At 47.1% G+C, this 21,690-nt stretch overlaps 1 protein-coding gene across 1 annotated transcript in view; it reads left to right on the top strand.

Moving 5' to 3' along the window:
- Positions 1-3,948: 3,948 nt before the first annotated feature.
- Positions 3,949-21,690, top strand: part of LOC109256512 (uncharacterized) — a 130,977-nt gene continuing 113,235 nt past the window's right edge. The window contains exons 1-2 of the mRNA XM_053893525.1: positions 3,949-3,974; positions 6,167-6,781. Coding sequence (XP_053749500.1) covers positions 3,949-3,974; positions 6,167-6,781 — 641 coding nt within the window. The remainder of the gene's footprint in view (positions 3,975-6,166; positions 6,782-21,690) is intronic.

The following is a 21,690-nucleotide window of genomic DNA, read 5'->3' as shown; positions in this document are numbered from 1 at the left end:
AAAGTCACATATAAGTGCAGTTCAAACCCATGTTGTTCAAGAGTCAACCATATACACTTGTTAAGGCTCATCAAACTGAACACTAAAGACCTGAGCATTTTCTTTTATAAATCATGACCCTCCCACCCCTGCTCTCCCACCTCCATTTTCTTCCTTCCCCTCTCCCTCTGTCTCTTAAGAATACCTGGGGAAATTCTGAAGAACAAGAAAGATGAGCGATATAGCTGACCCTCTGATGGGGGATATTCCCCATTCAATATCCACTTACCCCTTCCTCCTTACCCCCATTTTGTTTGAGGTATCAATCTGCCCCCTGAGAAATTCTCCCCTCCCACACTTTCTTGCAGCTAGGGGTGAGGTCACCTGCCCAATTCTGGCCAATGAGAAGTATGTAGAAGTCTACAGGGTGGGACTCCCTGAAAAGCTATTGCTTTCACAGACTCAAACACACGCTTTGGTTAGTATCGCTTTCTTTTCTTTCTTCCTGGAGTGCAGCTGCTCAAATGAACTAAGGAGATTGTGCTAGTCCCTGATACAACCCTGTTTTACCCCAAGCTAGAGGAGCTCTTGGCAAGTCACGACTAACACTTCGCAAGTCAAAATGTTTAGGCATCGAAATGAAAAAAGCAATTCCGACTGGAAGTCAAGAATGATCTACGCATTGCTGTGCTAAAGTATACGTAAGAATTTAGTATGGAAGTGATATTTCAAATCAATGGAGGATACAGACCATCAACGGACAGCGTAGGAACAAAAACTGCTAACTTATAACATACAAAATTATAAAGATAGATGAATGCTCTAAGCAATAGAAGCCAAAACCGTAAAAGTGCTGAAAGAAAAGGCAGTGATTGAAAATGGTCTCATAAAACGTTACCCAAAAGCCCCAAGCCATAAAGTTAGACTGTCAGAGTTGGCACCATAAAGATTCAGAATTTCTGCATCATGAAATGTATGGTACAAGCTAAACTTAAAGACAAGCAACAGTTTGAGAGAAAATAATGGAACACATACGTAGGCAAAGGACTACTACCATACATATGACAAGTTCTTACAGACCAATAAAAACATAAATGAAACAAAACCCCAAAAACCCAGTTAGGAAAATGATAAGGAGAAAGGCGTCATGTAAAAAAATATCAGAGATAGTGAAGAACTAAAAATGCTCAGTCTTAGGACGCCAGGGTGGCTCGGGCGGTTGAACGTCTGGCTTCAGCTCAGGTCATGATCTCACAGTTTGTGAGTTCGAGCCCCGCGTCAGGCTCTGTGCTAATAGCACAGGGCCTGCTTCGGATCCTCTCTCTCCCTCTCTCTGCCCCTTCCCCGCTTGCGCTCTCTCTCTCTCTCTCTCTCAAAAATAAACATAATTTTTTTTAATAAAAATAGTCTTACTAGTGAGTATAATAAAAAAGTTTTTTAAATAAAATAAAAATTTTTAAGAGGTATTATCCACCTGCCAGCTGACAAACAATTTAAGAGACTGAGAATATTCTGTGTTTAGCATCTCTTTTACCATGAGAACAGAAATGGACACAACCTCTTTCGAGGACCACTTTGCAAAGGCTTCTCCCCTGAAATCCATCTCACTGGAAAACTGAAACGCACATGCAAAGATGTTTATCGCAACCCCATTTTAATAGCAAAATCATAGCTACCCAAATAATGAACAGAAGAACAGTCACATAAACTAAAACCACATTGTGGAATACTGTTCAGCCATTATGACAACAACAAAAAAAGGAGACAAAAAATTATATGTACAGTATATTCAAATTAGACTAATGAGTTGGGGAAGAGTATTCACTTTGGCCCTTTAACAAATTAACCATTAAGGGGCACCTGGCTGGCTCAAAGAGTATGTGATGCTTGATCTCAGGGTTGTGAGTTTGAGCTCCACGTTGGGTGTAGAGACTACCTAAAAACAAAATCTTGCGGGTGGGGGTGGGGGAATCTGGGTGGCTCAGTCAGTTAGGCATCTGACTCTTGATATCAGCTCAGCTCATGATCTCACATTTTGTGAGATCAAGCTCCACATCAGGCTCTGCACTGACAGAGTGGAGCCTGCTTGGGATTCTTTCTTTCCCTCTCTCTCTCTCTCTCTCTCTCTGCCACCCTCCTCAACCCCGCGTGCGCTCTCTCTCAAAATAAATAAGCATTAAAAAATAACAAAAAATAAATAAATAAAATCTTAGGGGCACATGAGTGGCTCCGTTGGTTAAGCGCCTGGCTCTTGATTTTGGCTCAGGTCACGATCTCATGGTTTGTGGGACCGAGCCCCACACTGGGCTTCACGTAGATGGCATGGAGCCTCTCTCACCCTCTCTCTCTCTGCTCCTCCACCTTCCCCCTCAAAAATAAATAAACAAAACATCTATAATAAGAATGTTTAAAAAATTGAAAAAATCTTAAAAACATAATCATTAAAAACAATTAATATTCTAGATTTGAAACCATTGTTTTTCATAGATATTTTCCAAAATTTAATTTGTTGCTTTTTTGAAAACATGAGGAGGGTTGCAGAAAATCCACGATTTACGGGACCTTCGTGATGGGCAAGTTGGGCAGCTAATTTATCCTCACCAGAATATTCTAATTCTAAAGTGACACATCTTCTCTGAGGATGGAAAGCAGCAGCCCCCACCTTCAAATATTCAGATCACGATCTCAAGCCCTGCTCTCTGGGCACGGCTGCAAAGATGCAATCCGTGTGCTGGAAAGGCCTTGGCCCTTGGGAAAATGCCGCCTCTCCAGGGAGGTGATCCTGTGACCCACCTGCACCTCAAGGGGGACATTTTTGGATTCGGTGGAAATCAGATTGACTTCTGTAATTTTTACAACAGGATTTCAGTCTTACAGCCCCGGGCCTGGCTTCTAAAACAGACAGACCACTCAAATCCAGGGAAACAGAACAGCAGAATGTGGAGACCTCATCAGGAAGTGCAACCCTGAGCATCGGCGTTCAGTTCCTCGTCACTTGGCCGCCTGAGAAATGGGTCTAGCAGGCACGTGGCTAAGGCAGACACGGTCATTCCCCACACCTTTCTTCTCGCGGGGGGGAGACAAACGTTCAACACTACGCCTGCCTACGCCGCAGCTGACTGACCGCCGCCAAGGACACGCACAGAGAACACGGGAGGGGCTGGGCCTGGTCTGCAGGTGTCAGGGGCCTCCTGGTGGGAGCCGCATCTGAGATGAGCCAGAGGGCTTGGCTTCTTCTTTCACTCACTGGCCTCACCCACATCCAATCTGTCAACACATCCCATCACCTCCTCCTTCAAAACGTACCCAGAATCTGGTCGATTCTCAGCCCTTCCGGTGCTACCATCCTGACCCAAGACATCAGCGCCTCTGTCTTGGAAAATTCCATCAGCCTATTAACTGATCTCCCTGCTTCCGTCCTTGCTCCCTACAGGCTGCTCTCAACAGAGAAGCCAGAGTGATCCCATTAAAACCCAAGTCAGGTCACCTCGTTCTTCGGGTCAAAATTCTCCATTGGACACCACCACAAGTCCCTAAGACCCCTTCAGCCCACCTCCTTCTCCCTCATGCTGGCCTGATCCTTCCTGGAACAAGTCAGGCCTGCTCCCTCCATGGGCCTTCCTACCCTCCCTGCTCTCTGCCTGGGACACCGTTTCCAGAGACATCCACAGGGCTCCCTCCCTCACCTCCTACAAGCCTGTCCCCACCATTGTCCTTCTCGGGGGGCCATCTCAGGGGAAACTCTAAGCTCTACTCAGAGATACCAGCCTAGAGGGGCATCTAAAGGACAGAAAAAAAAAAAAACAAACCCCAAAACCCCTCAGGTCCTAAGGAAAAACACCCTGAGGACATAGCAGAAATAACTGACCAAGCAAGGTGGAAAGCAGAGATCAGGGTCGAGAGGGGCCGCACTGCTCACGCATGAGGTGGTGCGGCACCAGGGCGGAAACACAGGGTGCCACCGCGGCGATGGTGACAGACATGGATGAGAAGAGGTGATCACTACAGACGAGGCGTTCCAGAAAATGAGTGCCCTGTGCGTAGCCTGGGTCCTCCACACGCAGAGTGAAGCCGACTGGGCTGATGGCAAGAAGGTCGAGACAGACAGGAGGACTGTGGGCCAGGCACCCAAGACGTCCACGAATCAAGTGAATAACCAGGAGAAAACAGTAATGAGGAGGAAGAGAGGATGCTCCGCCTGGGGACCATGGATCTCAAGGAAACGGGGGGTTGGGGGGGGGGTCAAAGAACAAGGACACAAATCTTGCACCCCCGATCCTGAAATCTCATACCCTGGGGTATGAGAAAACAGAGGCACCATCTGAGAGGACTTCAAAAAAGGATATCCCCGGGGAAGGACCAGGGTCAAAGCAAAGAGAGGGAAGAGATGGCTAAGGAGAGGCTGAGGAAGGAGACGAGGCTGGCGATTAAGGAGTGGGAATTTCCCAGGACACAGGGAGGGTCTGGGGAGAGGGGGTCAGGGGTAAACAACAGAGGGAACTGCCTTGGGCGGGCAGCACAGGACGGAGAAGACAAGGAGAGGGGAGATGGGTAGTGGCGAGAGTTAGCGATCACAGTAAGTGCTGGAAAAATACCTGCGGAATCCCACGGAATTTTTAAGCATAAGGCCAGAATGTCCGCTCAGAAGAGTTCTCACTGTAGGACCGCAGGACTGAGAGCACAGGCCCATGCTGATGGTCACGGCACTGACGATGACGACTGGGACAGTGCTGATAATAACCACCAGTCTTCGACACCTGCCGTGTGCCAGGCACTGTGGGGAGCGCGCCACATTTAATCCTGCCGACAGCCGTCTGACACCGTTCACGTCACTACTATCCCCGGGAGGGCTCTGAAAGGAAGGAGGGAACAACCTGCAAGAGAAGTAACAGAACCGCACGAGTCCTGGGAAGCTAACTGGCTCCTGTGTTAAATTAGGGCTTTTATGGCCTTAACCTAAGGCGGGGGGAACCAGCCTGATCCACAGGTATGACATATTCAGTAACTTCAACCAAACAGTGTTCGGAATGGAGGGAAATCAAAACCAGTAGTAACAATTTATTGAAGGCTTCACGCTGTGCCAGATCCTGTGCTAACTGCCACGTGTCTGTGATCTCATTGAATCCTTACATCCCGAAGGTGGGTTACCATTGTTATCCCCCCACTTCAAAACTCAGACGACAGACAGCCCACGGTTCATGCAAGGAATCCCTATTTAATAACGTGATCTTTTGACAAGATTGAAGGGTTTAACACATTACGGTGAAGATATCACAGAACTTGAAGGAGAGAGACCTACAACATGTCTTAAAACACTAACTTACGGATTCTCACAATCTTTTTGCATGTTTTTTTCAGATGAGGGAAAGGCCAGTGCAAAAGAAGCTTCAATGGAATGCGCCCAGATGGCAAACACGCCCAGTCTTTATAGCCCAGGACCTATCCCAGCAGATTCTGATTCCGTGAGTCTAGAGTAGGACGTGAGCATCTGTGGTTTCTTTCTTTCTTTCTTTCTTTCTTTCTTTCTTTCTTTCTTTCTTTCTTTCTTAATTTTTTTTTTAACATTTATTTATTTTTTGAGAGAAAGAGACACAGCATGAGCAGGAGAGGGGCAGAAAGAGAGAGAGACGCAGCATCAGCAGCAGAGCCCGATCAAAAAACTTGATGCAGAATGGTTTAGTGGCAGAGCTAGGATCAGCTTGACAGAGCCCGGCCCCAAGGTCCATGTTTTAAATCACTATGCTTAGTCTCCAAGAACCTACAAAAAGTGCGAGCCTTAACCCAAAACCTTGGCATTCCCCACCTCCATTCCCTAGTGGCCCCAGCTTCAAGGGCATTCTATCCATTCCTTTAACAGTTCACACTCCCCTGCTCTGCCCCAACACCCTCCTATATCCCCGTTTTGCATTCAGCCTTGTGATCTCAGCTTCAACATTATTGCCTCAATGACAAACTCGAAAGGCATGCCGTATTTCTCAGCACTCAACACAAAACCGTAATTATGTATTTCACAGGGAATTATTTGCTTCCTGACTTTTCCCACGAGGTGGATGGTGCTGCCCTTAGACGCCACGTCAGTCCTATTCATCATGTGTTCCCAATAACTGAATACCCACCAACCATTCAAAAAAGAAGGCTTTGGCACAACGGATACGCTCAATAATTTCTGTGTCACGAATGAATAAAGTACACTCGAGCCTCGTGCTTCCAGGTGTGTGATACATGTCTGTGTTCAGGATACTGCCCTCACTACACCCCAAGTATGTAGACCCCTGTGGCATACTTGCTCAGGCCTTGGAGGAGGAGGAGGAGGAGGAGGAGGAGAAAGAGGAGGAGCCGCCGCCGCCGCCGCTGTCGCCGACGCCGCCGCCGCCTCGGCTGGAAGCGACGACGTACCTCCGCTAGGCCGTCCCCCGCGTCGGCGAGGGCGATGTTCTGGCCCGGGAGGGGGAAGAGGAGGTGCCGTCGCCTTCGCTGCCGCCGCCAACGCTGTCTCCGCCGGCAAGCGATGTATCTGCGCCAGGCCGTCCCCCGACCTCCCCGGCCCGAGCCCCGCGGGCCGCTGCTGCCGCCGCCATGAAGAACCACTTCAACCGCGGCCCCCCGGCGGAGAGGGAGGGGCTCCGGCCCCGGAGCAGCAGCCATCGCCGCCGCTGCTGCCGCTTCGGCCCGGAAGCGATGTAGTCCCGCCAGGCTGTCCCCCGAGGTGCACAGCACGAGACCCGCGAGCCGCAGCTGGCGCGGCCGCCGTGAAGAGGCAGTTAAACCGCAGGAAACAGCTGGTCAACCAGACCGTGGGCAGGTGAGTGAGCCGTGCCGGGCGGGAGCGCGCGGGCCGGAGACCTGGGGTCGGGAATGGGCGCGGGCCGGGCCGGGGCGGGCCGGCCGCCCCGCGGGGCCCCGCGCTCCGGCCCGGCCGCCCGCCCGCTCCGCGCCGGGTCCCCTGCGGGCCAGGGACGAGGGCTGCGCCACATCGCGGCGTGGCGCCCAACTCGGGCCGCCGCCCGAGCCCCCCGGGAACAGCGGGGAGGGCCGGCCTCCCGGGACGCCCCCCGCGCGGGTCCCCGCCGCCCATTGTCCCAGCCCCGCTGAGCATCGTCCTCTGGGGTCTGGACCCAAGCTTTCCCCGGGCCTCCCCCCCTCTCCCGGGGATTTGCCTTGAGCGAAAATTCGGGTAAGCGGTGTGCCTGAGGCAGGGCGGGCGCGGTGCTCTGGGGGGCGGCATTCTCAGCCTTTCCGGGTCGCCCGGCCGTTGCCGACCGGCCGTCCACCTCCAAGTGCCTGATAGCAGTAAATAAGTAAGGGGCGATCAGAGCCCATCGGAGCCGCTTAGGGAGACTCAGGACTCCCTTGGAGGCACTTTGGAGGGTGTGCCGTCTCCCAACCGTGGCCCCTGTGGACCCGACTGCTCAAGTTCTTGACCTGTAGACATTTGGAACCGGGAGGAAAGAATTGCGGAAACGCCTTGGGCAAATGGAAAAACAAAAAGAGGGGGGGCTTTCAAAACAGCTTTTCTCACTTTGGATTGGGGAGCAAATCCTTCTCCAGGTTTGTCTGGTATCGCTTTAATGCTTGACAGGAAACGATCGACGATGAAATGACAGAAGAGACCGGAGTTTGTAGTGGTTTTGAGAGCCTCTGGAGGTTGATTATCGTGTGCTGTGTTCTCTGGGGTAAATCTTTCAAGGTCTTTCAGGGCAGTGAGCTGTCCTGTCCCCGTTGACTGCTTATTCCGAGAAGGGGTATGAAAGCGTGACTTTTTCATCGCTTTTTCTTCTTTGTTTTCAAGAGTTGAGTAAAAGGAGGCGTTTGGTTTGTCCAGAGCACGTGGGGACGCTTCTTTTCTGTGTGTGTCTGAAAATACTTTTACTTCCCCTTGAGCTTTCTATATTTGCCTTTTACACTTTCGTTCCTCCCCCCCCCCCAAGGTTTTGCTTAGTTTTGTTCAATTTCATTGCTACCCCCACCCTATTATCTCCGTGTGCACTTATCCTGTTTCCAGAGTGGATCCCTGTCCCTACAGCCTAGCAGTGCCAACTTTTCTGTCATTTGTAGGAAAATGATAGAAATAACGAGTGCCAAGGGGAAGGCAGACGGAATAGTCGTGCTTCAAGCAGGCATCTGTGAATGAGTTACAAGATCACTCCTTAGGAGTTTTCTGCCCCCCCACCACACCCCCCCAGCATTCTCAGTAACATGCATTGTGAAATCAGTATTTAGTGACTCTCAAGACACATGTGTCACATTGTCGTTCTGGCCAGTTTGTACATCTCATGAGGAAAGGGGTGTTTGCTCTTTTGCACAAAGTTCTGAGACTTGTCAAGCTATCAAGCCACTCAGGGTCTCTTTGGCTCCGGCTTCCTCTGTAGCAGGTTCTCCCTTCACGCTGCCGAATTACAGCCATATGTGCCTCCTTTCGGTTGCCAGAGGCCGCCGAGCCTTCTTCCCTGTTAGCCTCTACCTGGAAGTCTCCAAAGCTCCTTTCACCTCACCTGCCCTAGACCTGCCTCCTACTCATTCTTTAGGTGTCCAGGTAAAGGTCACTGCCTCTAAAAGACCTTCTGTGATGCTCCAACGTGGATTGGGAGTCCCTCTCCTGGCCACTTACATACGTCCGCATAGCACCTGTGTTTCTATAATGCAATGCCTGTTTACTTCTTAGTATTCTCCATTAGACTGAACGCCTTGAGAGTCCTTGCCATCTTTCTGTTTCATTGGCCAGCTCTGCTGTGGCTCCTGTCATATGGTCGATTCTCCATAAACATTTGTCAATCTAGCACACATCTAGATCTCACCAGCTCGCTCCGGTGGTGTGAGCCCAAGAAGGGAAAATGAAAGCTGGATAGAGTAAATGGTGATTCGTGCTAGCATTGTAATTCTGGCCCTGACCTTTGACTCTGTTTGAAAATCTTTATTGTCAGATGCCAGTGGAAGCAGCAGCTGTTACAGAGGTGTTAGGGGTGTGGCAATTTCTGCTCCCAAAGCCAAAACTGTTTCCTGGGGAAGCTTTGGCTTTACTGCTGTTGAGTCCCTGGATAAGTTTGTATTTTTTCCATGTCAAGAATTACGAAGGACTCGGGAGGAAAAATGGAGGCAAGAGAGAGCCTAGAATTGTAATTGTGTGTTATTGGCGTAGGCATCAGGATTGGGATTTGGGGGGGTATTTGGGTCACGAGGAAAGCTAGAAAGCAGAGAAGTTACCTCCCCCCCGTCCCCCCGTCCCCCGCCGCAGCCAGGAGTGATATTCTGTGTGTGAGTGGCTCGCCTGTTGTGTCTGTTACAGATGTATAGAGTTCTGAGTGCTGTCTTGCGAGGAAGTATTCTCTTCCCAACAATGAGGATCTCATGAGTCACCCCACAGTGAGGTTCTGTGGGATGGACATGTGGGAGAATTCGTAATGGCTAGAAGAAGTTGAGTTCTCATGATGCAGTTTGTGGACAATGGGTGCATGAGTCTGTTTCGGAGGATGGTTTGTGTATCACAGGCCCAAGGACGATGCAGTGGTCTCTTGAGTGGGGTATCCCAAAGAAGAGAATTAGGATGCTTGATTCATCCGTTCAAGAGACCCTTATTGAGCCCAAATTATGTGCCATTGTGGAAAGTAGAAAAGAATCCAAGTGAATACAAACGCGGCTTCTGCCCTGAAGGGGCTCCACAGACTTGTGGAAGAGACAGGCAAGCAAAAATGCTTATACACCATGAGGTAAGTCCTTATAGAGGGATGGCTGACACACTAAGTGAAACTCTACTCTTACTGGAAGGAGAGAGGTAACACAACAGAACAAAAAAAAAAAAAAAAAAAAAAAAACAGGAGAAAATATGACCAGAGCCTTTCCCCTCTATCTTTCAACACTTCTTTCAAACTTCTGTTGTATTGAGTGGGTCCCTTTTTTTTTTTTTATTAAAAAAAATTTTTTTTTGTAAATATTTATTTTTGAGAGAAAGGGTAGACAGAACATGAGCGGGGTAGAGGCAGAGAGAGAGGGAAACACAGAATCCGAAGCAGGCTCCTGGCTCCGAGCTGTCAGCACAGAGCCTGACGCGGGCCTCAAACCCACGAACCGAGAGATCGTGACCGGAGCCGAAGTCTGACACTTGACCCAGTGAGCCACCCAGGTGCCCTGTAGGTAGGTCTCTTTTGATTGTCAGTGAACCCAACTCGAGGGGCGACTGGGTGGCTCAGTTGGCTGAGTATCCGGCTCTTGATTTCAGCTCAGGTCATGATCTCACAGTTCCTGGGATCAAGCTCTGTGCCAATGGTGCGGAGCCTGCTTGGGATCTTCTCTGTCTCTGCCCCTTCCCCGCTCTCTGTCTCAATGACGAAAAAAGAAAAAAACACACAAAACCAAACCAACTGGAATTGTTATAAGCCAAGCTGCGAATTTGATTGGCTCCTATGTGAGGAAAAGAGTCCAAAAGCAATATAGTTGCAGCCAGGGCTGGATCCAGGGGTTCCACTCTTTAGGGAAGCTGTGTCTTTAAGCAGGAATCGCCCCCCCACCCCACCCCTCCACCCCCCGGCTTCCAACGTCTTCAGTTCAAGTCCCAGAGGGACAAAGAATACCTTTCACTGTGGCCAGAGCCCCAGGATTGACTCTGAAGGTATCTGATGGGGTCAGTGGCCTCTGCCTGGACAGGGAAATGGAGTCAGCCCCACCCAAGCCACAGGGGCCTAGAATGGGAGAGTGCTGAGCCCCCTCCCCCGCCAGATAACCGGGGTGTTCTTCCCAGCAGGAGGCAGGAAATGTGGTCTTTTCTAGTCCTGCTAAAAGGAAAGAAAGAGCTTTTTGGAAATCCGTGGCGCAGAGAATCCAGTAGCTGCGGATGGCAGTTGGCGTGGAGGGTGTGGAGGAAGGGGTGCACCGAGGTGAGGAACCTGAGCGTTTGGTTGTGAGGTCGATGAGTCCAGAGGACAGCAATCTGGGGGCCTGATAGCAGACTTGACTACGTGGGTGCGGCTCTGGGAGGGAGTGTCTCTTTGGGTGTCGGTTTCTGCCAAGATGGAAGCTCTCCCTGGAGGCCTGAATGTTCTCCTGGATAGTAGCCTTTAGGTAGGTCAGGGTTGCAAACTCCAAGCCTCAGGGGCCAGGCTATAGACCAGCTTAGGTCATGATCTCATGGTTCTTGAGTTCGAGCCCTGCGTTGGGCTCTGCACAGACAATGCTAAGCCTGCTTGGGATTCTCTCTCTCTGCATTCCCCCCACTCCCGCACTCTCACTCTCAAAATAAATTAATAAACCTGACCCCCCACCAAAAAAAAATTGCATTTGCAACGGCATCAAAAAATAAAATACTAATTACATTTAACTAAAAAAGAGATTCAAAACTTGTACACTAAAACTATAAAACATTATTGAAAGAAATTAAACAAGATTTAAATAAACAGACTCGTGGATTGGAAGACAATGTTGTTAAGATGGCAGCACTTCTCCAGTTGATCTACAGATTCAGTGAAATCTTTATCAAAACCACAGCTGGCTTCTTTGCAGAAACGGACAAGCTGATGCTAAAATTCATATGGGAATTTATGGAACCCAAAATAGCCAAAGCAAATCTTTAAAGAGAAGGACAGAGTTGGAGAACTCACCCTTCCTGACTTAAAAACTTATTAGAAAGCTACAGTAATCGAGATAGTGTAGTATTAGTGTAAGGAAAGACATATTGATTAATGGATAGAATTGAAAATCTAGAAGTGTACCATCATATTTATAGCCAATTGATTTTCAACAAAGGCATCCAGACAAACCCAATGGGAGAAAGAACAGTCTTTTCAACAGTGTGGGGACAGCTGGATATTGCATGCAAAAGAATGAAGTTGAACTTCTACCTCACACCCTATGTAAAAATTAACTCAAAATGGATCAAAGACCTAAATGTTAAGTGCTAAAACTATTAAATTCTTAGAAGAAAACATAGATGTCCATCTTTGTGGCCTTGACACCAAAAACACAGCAGAAGGAAAAAAGCAGGTAATTGACATTATCACAATTTAAAAATGTTGTGCTTTGGGGTGCCTGGCTGGCTCAGTCAGTTAAGCATTTCTTGATTTCGGTTCAGGTCATGATCCCACAGTTCGTGAGATCAAGCCCCACGTCAGGCTCTATGCTGACGGCACGGAGCCTGCTTGGGATTCTCTCCCTCTGTCTCTGCTCCTGCCCCCACTCATGCACTCTCTCTCTCTCTCTCTCTCAAAATAAGTAAATATTAAACAATGTTTGTGCTTTAAAGGACATAGTTGAAAAGTGAAAAGACAACCCATAGAATGGGAGATAATTTTTGGAAATCATATTTCTGACAAGAAACTTGTACTAATATAGATACAGAACTCTTACAACTCAAAAACGCAAAAACAAATAACTCAATTTAAGAATGGGCAAAAGGGATGCCTGGGTAAACGTCCAACTTTGGCTCAGGTCGTGATTTCACGGTTTGTGGGCTCAAACCCCACATCTGTCTCTGTGCTAACAGCTCAAAGCCTGGACCCTGCTTTAGCTTCTGTGTCTCTCTCTCTCTCTCTGCCTCTCTCTCTCTCTCTCTCTCTCTCTCTCTCTCTCTGAGTCTCTCAAAAATAAATAAAAGATTTTTAAAAAAACTTAAAAAGTGGGCAAACAACTCAGTCTAAGAAGATACACCCATGGCCAATAAACATGTGAAAAGATGTCAACATTGTTAGTCATCAGGGAAATGCAAATCCAACCCTCAACAGGATACCACTTTAAGCTTACTAGAATGGCTAAAATAAAAAAGACAGATGATGACAAGCATAGGAGAGGATAGGAGAAATAGGAATGTGATCCGCTGTTGGTAGAAATGTAAAAGGGTGCAGCCACTTCGGAAAACAGCCTGGAAGTTCCTCAAAAAGTTAAACATCCAGTAATTTCACTCACAGGTATGTACCCCCAAAGAATCAAAAACACGTGTCCAAACAAAAACTTGTACGTGAATATTTGTAGCAGCATTATTCATCATATGAAAAAGGAAAAAAATGCAATGTCCGGTGAATGGATGAAGAGATGTGGTATACTCACATAAGGGAATAACTGGGAGTAAAAGAAAGGAAGTCCCGATGTGTGCTACGACATGGAGGAACTGTGAGAACACGCTGAGTGGAAGAAGCTCATCTTGAAAGACCACCTAATGTAGGTGTCATTCCACTTATATGAAATGTCCAGAATAGGTAAATCCCTGGAAACAGAAAATAGATTAGTGGTTGCCTAGGGCCGTGGGCAGAAGTGGGATGGAGGAGGGGCAGGAGGGGTTGGGGGAGGTTGGGATGAAATGAGGAGTACTCCTAAGAGGATATAGAGTTTCTTGTTGGAGTGATGAAAATATCCTAAAATAGATTGTGGTGATGGTTGCTCAACTCTGCAAATATACTAAAAACTATGTACATTTTAAGTTGGTAAATTATATGGTACGTGAGTTATAGTTGCAATAAAGCTGTTGTAAAAATTAACAGTGGTGAATCACTGATACCAGTGAAAATTAGAGTTGGCTAAGTAATTGTTAGTGTGGTGGTTGCACCTGTAATCATTGAGAAAAATACGTTTTGGGAAAAAAAAGATTCTTTGTTCAACGATTGTCAACATTTTGACAACCTTACTTTGTCTCCTAGCATATATTTGAACACCTTTGATAATCTGGGACCATATAAATTCTTTTACATATTTAGAATACCTATTTAGCATTCTTTTCAGCTGTCCACAGATGAGTAGGAAAAACGCACTCTTCTTGTGACTTTCTCCTTTACTCTCACACAACTACCACACTCACAACACTTCTAACACCAGATGTGTTGTGTTCCCCTCCCGCCCCCTGGTACCAAGCAATTCTCCATGATACCGGCTGGGTATCTTACAATTCAATTCAATTCTGACCCTAACAGGAGTAGCACAGAACCCATAGGTTAAGGGCCCGGTCCCACGAGACTGCCCCCCACTTCAGATGTCATTTACAAGTGGTAGGTCCTCAGATTACCCACAATTTCTGTTGACCTGGTTGCGAGTCAGAGGTTCCCATGACCACCACCACCCCCATTTTGAATTCAGTTACTTGCTAGAACAGCTCATAGGACTAAGAGCAACACTTATTTACATTTACAAAGATCATGTGTGATAGAGCATACAGATGACTATCCAGATGAAGAGATACATAGGGCAAGTTCTGGGAGGGTTCACCAACCCTGTTCACCAACATGGAAGTTCTCCAAACCCTGTGCTATTGGATTTTTATGGAGACTTCATCACGTTGGCATGAACAACTATTGACTCGTTTTCATCCCTCTTTCCTCTGTGGAGAACGGTCGGAGGGGCGAGGCACAGAGAGAGGTGGTAGGGCTGAAAATCCCAAGCTTCTAATCACAGTCTTTCTAGTAACCATCCCCCATCCAGGGGCCACCCATTAGCCCATCCAGAGTTCTCATTAGAACAAAAGGCACTGCTATCACCCAGGAAGTTCCGGGGAATTTAGGAACTGTGTCAGGGACTGGGATCAAATATCAAATATTGGAACAAAAGAAGCTCTTAGTGCTCTGATCAGTTAGGAAATTACAAGGCTTTTGGAAGTTCTGTGCAGGAACTGGGGGCAGAGACCAATGAACATATTTTCTGTAATTTCATAACAATACTTCTAATGGATTATTACTCACTGAAGATGGGAATTGTCTTGTTTACATGCTGAATTCTTTTATGACTCAGAAATGTTTTCAGATGCAAGTAACAAGAAACCCAACCACAGTGGTGCATACAAACACGAGGCTACTTTTTTCTTCATATGAGAAATCTGTGAGTAGGCAGCTGCTGACATTGGTTCAGATGCTCAACAATGTCAAGGCAAATGTTTCTGGCATTCTCTTGGCCTTTCTCAACATTAGCACTCAAGACAGGAAGAAGGAGGAAGAAGACCAGGCAGCACCAACATCAGAAAAACAGAAGCTTAAAAAAGAAAAAAGAAAAAAAAAAAAAAAGCTTTCCTAGGAACCTCACCAACTTCCACTTACATCTGGGTCACATGGCCTCCTCTGGCTGGAAAGTGGATGATAAAAGGAGGGTCAGGGATGAGAAGGGGAGGCAGGACATCAACTGACAATATCTGCTAGGATTCCAAAGTCTATGACAAATGTTGGTATATAGTAGGAGGTGTCTCCACAGTCCTTCATAAGTATCTGTTGAATGCATATGATAGAATGTTTATTCACAGATACTCAGTCCTCCTCCCTTGGGAGGTTGAGACATCCATGCTGTGTGGAACCTTGGCATCTAAACTTCCTTCAGCCAATGAAATGAACACAGAAGTGGCTTTAAGAGCCAGGTTCTCTTTTCTTTGCCCCTGTGATCATGGAAGCAGGTGTCAAAGTGGAGCCTGTATCCGCTCCAGTCCTTAAATGGATATGATGAGAAGAACAGCCAGCTTACCCATGTTAGTGAAGGCACTGAGAATATTTAGTTGTTATTGCAGCCTAACCTAACCCATCCTGACTGATAACAATGTACGTACCCAGGCAAAGAAATCCACAACCAATCCCCAAATTAAAATTTTACAAACTATATTTCCTGATCACATTAATAGCAAGACTGTGCCTAAATGAAGATAAATGATAGCCACCTGGAAGTGAAACAAAATAAAAAATAGCTCCTCTGTCCAAGTGGAAATCAATACTGAAAAGACAGACTAGACATTTAAGATGATGAGGCCACTGTATAAAAATACATACGGGGATGGGACTAAAGTCATTCTTAGTAAAAATTCATGATCTAAAGCTGATACTGCTAACATAAATCTGCGTAAACGTTGGAAGATTGAGAATAATTGGATGAAGAATTCAAAATAAGCTAGAAAATGAACAGCAAAATAAAAAGTGGAAGAAATTAATAAAGATAAGAGCCTACATTAATCACAAAGCAAAAAGTCTGTGGAATTGATTAATCGAATCAAGGACCAGAACTCTGGAAGGATAAATCAAGTAGACAAGTCTCTGGGAAATAGGATTCCCCTCAAAGCAGGTAGAAAGAGATAGATACTCAATGTAAGGCATGAGAAACAGACAATATAAATTGGTACCATATTTCTGGTGGGCGGATTGACACAACTGTCAAAATGTAAAATGTGCGTACCTTGAAAATTTGATGGATAAATAAGTGTTAGGTTGAACTGACTGAGGTTCTCAAATGTTGAAGTCTCATGGAAAAATACTACTTTTTTGTAAGAAGGTTGAAACCCCAGACTTGGCGAACAGGGGATAAATGGAACTCCCCTCTCCAAAAGCCTTTGGAGAGGGATGTGTCTCAGTCATTGACCTTGGCCCCATGATTCTATGAATCAGTCCTATACAAAGGACATGGTCCTAGGTAGCCAACTTCCCCTCTTCTCCTTCTGGAAAATTTTCCTGGATTGTTCTGGGCTCTAACAGCCCAAACCATCCCCAGGCTCCCAGAGCATCCCCAGACTCAAGGGGTGTTCACAATGATGCCTTCTCTACTCACTGAACTGTCTTTATCTGATGCCTCCAGGGAAGCTCCTTGAGTCAACTTGTCCCCTCTCATGCTGTGAAGCAGGGCCTTTTTGAACTCAGGTTCACATCCCCTCCTCCTCCTCTTCCATCATGTTGCCCTAGGCTTAAATCAGCACTTTTGGCTGGAAGGCTGGGCCTCATTCTGAGCTCTGGATCTCACTCTGCCTTTAGCATCGCCATCTCCCATTGGAAGATTCCTTTATGCCCAGAATCCTAGAATGCAAAGTGCAGATACATCCAGGCTTCTGGCCTAGAGTAGACTCTGGCCATTGGGATTCATGGCCAGAAATGAATGCCTATTCATTCATTTATGCATGTTTACATTTATTTATGTACTCTAGTCACTCAAAAAAATATGTGTTTGCACACCCAATTAGTGCTGGACATTTTTCTAGGCACTGACGATTCAGCAGTGAAAACAACAGAGGAAAATCCTTGCCCTCCTAGAGCTAATATCCCAGTAAGGTGGATCAGCAGTAAACAAATAAGTAGGTGAACTAAAGTGTATGTCAGTAGTAAAGTCTATGGAGAAAAATAAGACAGAGAGGGAGGCTAGGGAGTATGTAAGGGGTAGAGGCCCCATTGAATGATGACATTTGGATAAAGGCCTGAGGGAGTGAACCCCGCAGGTTTCCAGGAGAGTTCTGTTCCAGTAGAGGGGATGGCAAGTGAAAAGCCCTAAAGAGGAGGCATGTGAAGACTATCTGAGGTAGGAGGTCAGTCGTGCTGGAGCTGAATAAGCAAAGGGTGAACGCTAAGAGGCGAGGTTAGAGGGAACAGGGGGGTGGAGGCTGTGGTCAGAACCCTGGCTTTCTTCTAAGTGAGCTGGGAGCCACTGGAGGGTCCTCAGATGGAGAGGGACATGAAAGACCTCTTGCTGCTGTGCTGGAAGCAGACTGTAGTGAAGCTGGGATAGACAGGCACAGGTCAGTCAAGAGGCTTCTGTAATGATCTGGTGACAGGGGAGGGTGGTGTGCACCTGGGTGATGGCACGGAGGTGACACCATAGGCAGCGAGAAGGGGGTGTGTGAAGAAAGGGAACTGGGGCGGCTCCAACACCAGCCTTTAACACCCAGAGCCCGCACCCCCTCTAGGAATCCCCACAGGGTGACAGGGTCTCTGGTAACTCCTCTTCAGCCGCCTTCTTCCTCTCTGAGGACCTGCGTGTGATCGTGTCCAAAAGCTCGTTCCCCAGAACTCTGATTCTCCCTCCAGAGGGCTCTGTTCCTCGCTGTTGGATGAAAAATGAATAGGATGAGAACACCAAGTGAGCATGGGCTCATCTGAATTCTGCCTCAGCCCCCTTGCTCTCTTCAGTGACAGGAAAAACACACCATGTAAGCTGCTCAGTGAAAAAACCATATTTGATTAGGGCTGAGAGAGTTAGACAAGTAAACAATTAAATGTTCTATTATGATCAGTCTTTAGCCATTTAAGCTTCAGTTCAAGAAGGAATCATTATAAAGGTCTAATAGAAATGAAAATATAAGGAGGGTAGTTTTGTGTTACATTTCAACCATTGGCTCAGCCTTGCAGATCGAAAGTCGGTTTGACCATGGCCGAGAAAGGCTCCCAGCCACAAGGGGACTTACACAGACAGGAAGGAGGTGGAAGGCAGGCATGTCTACCAACTGGCCGGGGTGGAAGCAGGAACCTTTCAGCTAAGAAGGTTTCATCCTGCACAACAGGAGCTTTTTCATTTTATTTTTAATGTCTGAGAAGCAACATGAGAATTCTGCCTGGGAGGCAGGAGAGGCAGCTTACAAGAAGCTTCTGGATGTCTTGTGAGATGCTGGATTGTAGAATAAATATGTGTAATAAAATCCCCCTGGTTACCCAGCTTTGAGGATTTGGAAATACCATTGGACTGTTTCTTGAAGGAATTGCTTCACTGAAACTGGAAAAATACCTGCTCAGGACACCACAATCACAGCAGAGGACTTTGGAATAAAGACACTATTCATCACTGAGGTCTGAGTCTTTGCAGCCGAGACACCGGCACATCCTTCTGGGGATATAGAGAGGCAAGCCCAGGTCACCTCTTCCTTGGATCCTCTCAATGTCTTGTTCCTCTCAAGGAGTTCCCGTCTCTTCTCCAGAATGTCCAGCATGTCCAGAATCCCAGGGGAATTCGAGAGTATAGGGTGCTCCAGAGCCCAGGTTGCCCATTAGAGGAGTCCTGCACTGGGCAGAAATGACCAGCCCCTAGTACTGCCATACTTCTCAGTCTTAGCCAAGGACCAACCCACAAAAAGGGTTACTTTGGTTCAAATCTAAGTACCTGGAAGGAGCTGCCGGATGGAGGCTGTCAGTTATTCCTATTCTTGCCACGGCAGTTTGCTTCTTTTGAAGGGGAACTCGAGTGCTGTGTCTCTGGGTCTTCCACAAGCCCCCAAATCAAGCAGTCAATGTGAGAGAAGAGGCTAGGGAGGAAGAATTGCTTACCCTGGAGTAGGACCTTGGCCTGCCTCTAAAATGGGCCACACGGTTTAGATTTGGGACACAAGCCTTTCAGTACAAAGTGTGATTTTGCCTACAGTATTCTTTCTCTTGAGCACCCATGGTGACATTTAGCAGATGAATGAGAAGCCAGAGGCCCTGGCTTCTGGCCAAACTCAACGTAGCTACTACATTTGAGGTTAATCAAATTCATTTTTTCCCCCCATCGGCAAACTTTTAGTTCTCGTTTGGCTTCCCGTGTGGCTTTCTCTACCGTAAAGACGGTGCTGGCCATTGGGCTTGAATGAACAATTGTATTTCTCATCGTAAATGAATGCTTTGAAATTACACCTTCCATACCAGCCTTTACTTCGGTAAGTCCACCTCAGAAATGGGTCCGATGTCATATTCTGGACCATATTTCAGCCCAATAAACTGAGAACTGTATTGTGAACAGAAAAAGCAAATGCCACCCTAGAAGGCTTTTTGGAACTTAATAAGGCCACCTTCCTTAGACATTCCCCTAACTTGTCAAGCTCTTCTTTGGACCTTCTGTATGACAAATGTTTGAGAAGGTTCTTTGGGTGGATGACAGTCAACAAATCCTGTAAAGTGTAAAAGGCCCCATCATTCATCAACATCTGTGTTACCATGAGGTCAGTGCAGTGAGTCCAGGGTACAGGTGGGTACACTGGGGGTAGAGAACAAGAAAACCCTGGAAGGAGCACAGGTTAGCATGAAAATTATTTCTGTGCTGAGGTCCAAGACAGTTGTCATGTGTGGAAAGCCCCATCAGAAACATTGTGACCATGAATTTTTTGCACACGTGCAATAACCAGAAGAGCTGTTGATGATGAAGATTAACCAAAACAGCATCCTCAAGTACAGCAAAAGCTATAATTCACCAGATATTTGGGACAACAGACCAAGTTGCAGATAGATTTGTTTTATCTTGGAAAAGGGGAGATGTAAAGAATTTGATAGCATTTCTAAAATTTTTTTTTTTCATTTCAACATTTTATTTATTTATTTATTTATTTATTTATTTATTTATTTGAGAGACCGATTGTGAGTAGAGGATAGGCAGAGAGAGAGGGAGACACAGAATCCAAAGCAGGCTTCAGGCTCTGGACTGTCAGCTCAGAGCCTGATGTGGGGCTCAAACCATCAACATTGAGATCATGACCTGAGCCGAAGTCAGACGCTCAGCTGACAGCCACCCATGTGTCCTGATAGCATTTTTTTTTTTAATGAGGAGCATGCATTTGAAAATCCTATTTCTAGCTTCTCTTATACTCTAGGGCTTCATTCACAGGGGGCCACCCGGCCAGCTGCCCTTGTTTATATCCCCAGTCTGGCTGGTTCCTTCTGCATTTATAACTCTCTGTTTTACAGAGAACAGAGCAGCAGGACTTCCCAGAGGACAGAAGTGGGTGTCTTCCTGTGTCTTCCCCGGGTCCTCACAGCCTAGGATAGATCACAGGTACTGACTTGTGGATGGCCAACCTGGAGCCTCAGGTCAACGGGGTCCTTACACCCTTCGGGGGAGCAGAGCAGTGCTTGCAGTGCCATGACCCAAGCCAGGGGCCACACAAGGCCACAGGAGGTGGCACCTTCCTGAGGAGTGGAGTGACCCCACCAGCTTTGCAGAATGTTCCATCATCTTGCTAGGCATGAAGAGGCTGGCCGCTGGTATGTGTGGCTCTGAGGCGGGGGAATGGATGAAGGTGCATGTGGGGTCGGCGTGTGGAGGCCCTTTCCCTAGGTGGTGTCGGGTGAGTGGTGTGCGTGCCGAGGGAGAGGGGCTTTGTATCTGCTGGCATCAGAGCAAGTACCTACATCGCGTCTGTGTGACTGTGACAGATGAGGAGCCTATGTCTTGAACAGAGGGCATGAAATGTGTGTACAGCATCTGAATAAATGTGCTTAATTGTTCTCATCACACAGCTCTTTTATCAGCATATTATTTGTTTAATGGATAGCAGTTCTCCCTCCTCCAGGATAATTCATTCGGGTTTAACATTGAGAACAGAACTCAACCATCCGTCCTCACCTCACAGGGTGTTTGAGACTGATCTCCTGGTCCCGGTTTGCCTGTCTGGTTAGTTGGTTAGCTAGCTAGCTGAGCGGTCATACTTTTAAGTATCCTGAGTGGGTTTCCTGTCTTTTCTGAGCCCCATCTTTGGCTTGTTGTGTGAAGTCACCAAATCCCTGTTCTCTGTGTCAGCTCATTGCTGCAGAATTCTTTCTTCCCTTCTTTCTTCTTTTCGATTTTAATGAGTCTAAGTTATTTCAGAATATATTAGATCATTCTCTCCCTTGTGTTGGATATTGGAGGGGATGCAAGTAAACCGAACATTTATCAGTCCTCTCTTCTCTTAATTGAACAGGGGCTGACTGCTGCGAGGCTTGGTATTCTGCCCAAAGATGTCCCTGAACATCCACAGCTGGGCTTCTGTCGGCTCTGTAAGCAACAAGGACAGGCCAGGGCGAAGGTGCTTCAGCATTTAGAGCTGGAGCCTTGGCGCGGGAACAAAGCCTGTTTGAGGCACCCCGTTTGAAGGCCTACTGAATCCATGATGGCCGAATCCTACCTTCATTGGCAACCATCTGCCTCATCCAGTGATTCTCAGGGAGCTCATGCCAGCATTTAGGCAGCTTCCTATTTTGCAAATGATTCGTGATTCATAATGGACAGAAGATTGCTCTTCAGATGACCTGTCAGGGTAAGCCTGATTCGGGGATGGGGTCCATAGGAACC

The sequence above is a fragment of the Panthera pardus genome, unplaced genomic scaffold, assembly GCF_024362965.1.
Source record: "Panthera pardus isolate Hobbes unplaced genomic scaffold, ASM2436296v1 HiC_scaffold_319, whole genome shotgun sequence".
Lineage (NCBI taxonomy): Eukaryota > Metazoa > Chordata > Mammalia > Carnivora > Felidae > Panthera > Panthera pardus.
Note: the sequence above shows the minus strand (reverse complement) of the source record. Positions and strands in the feature narration are given on the sequence as shown.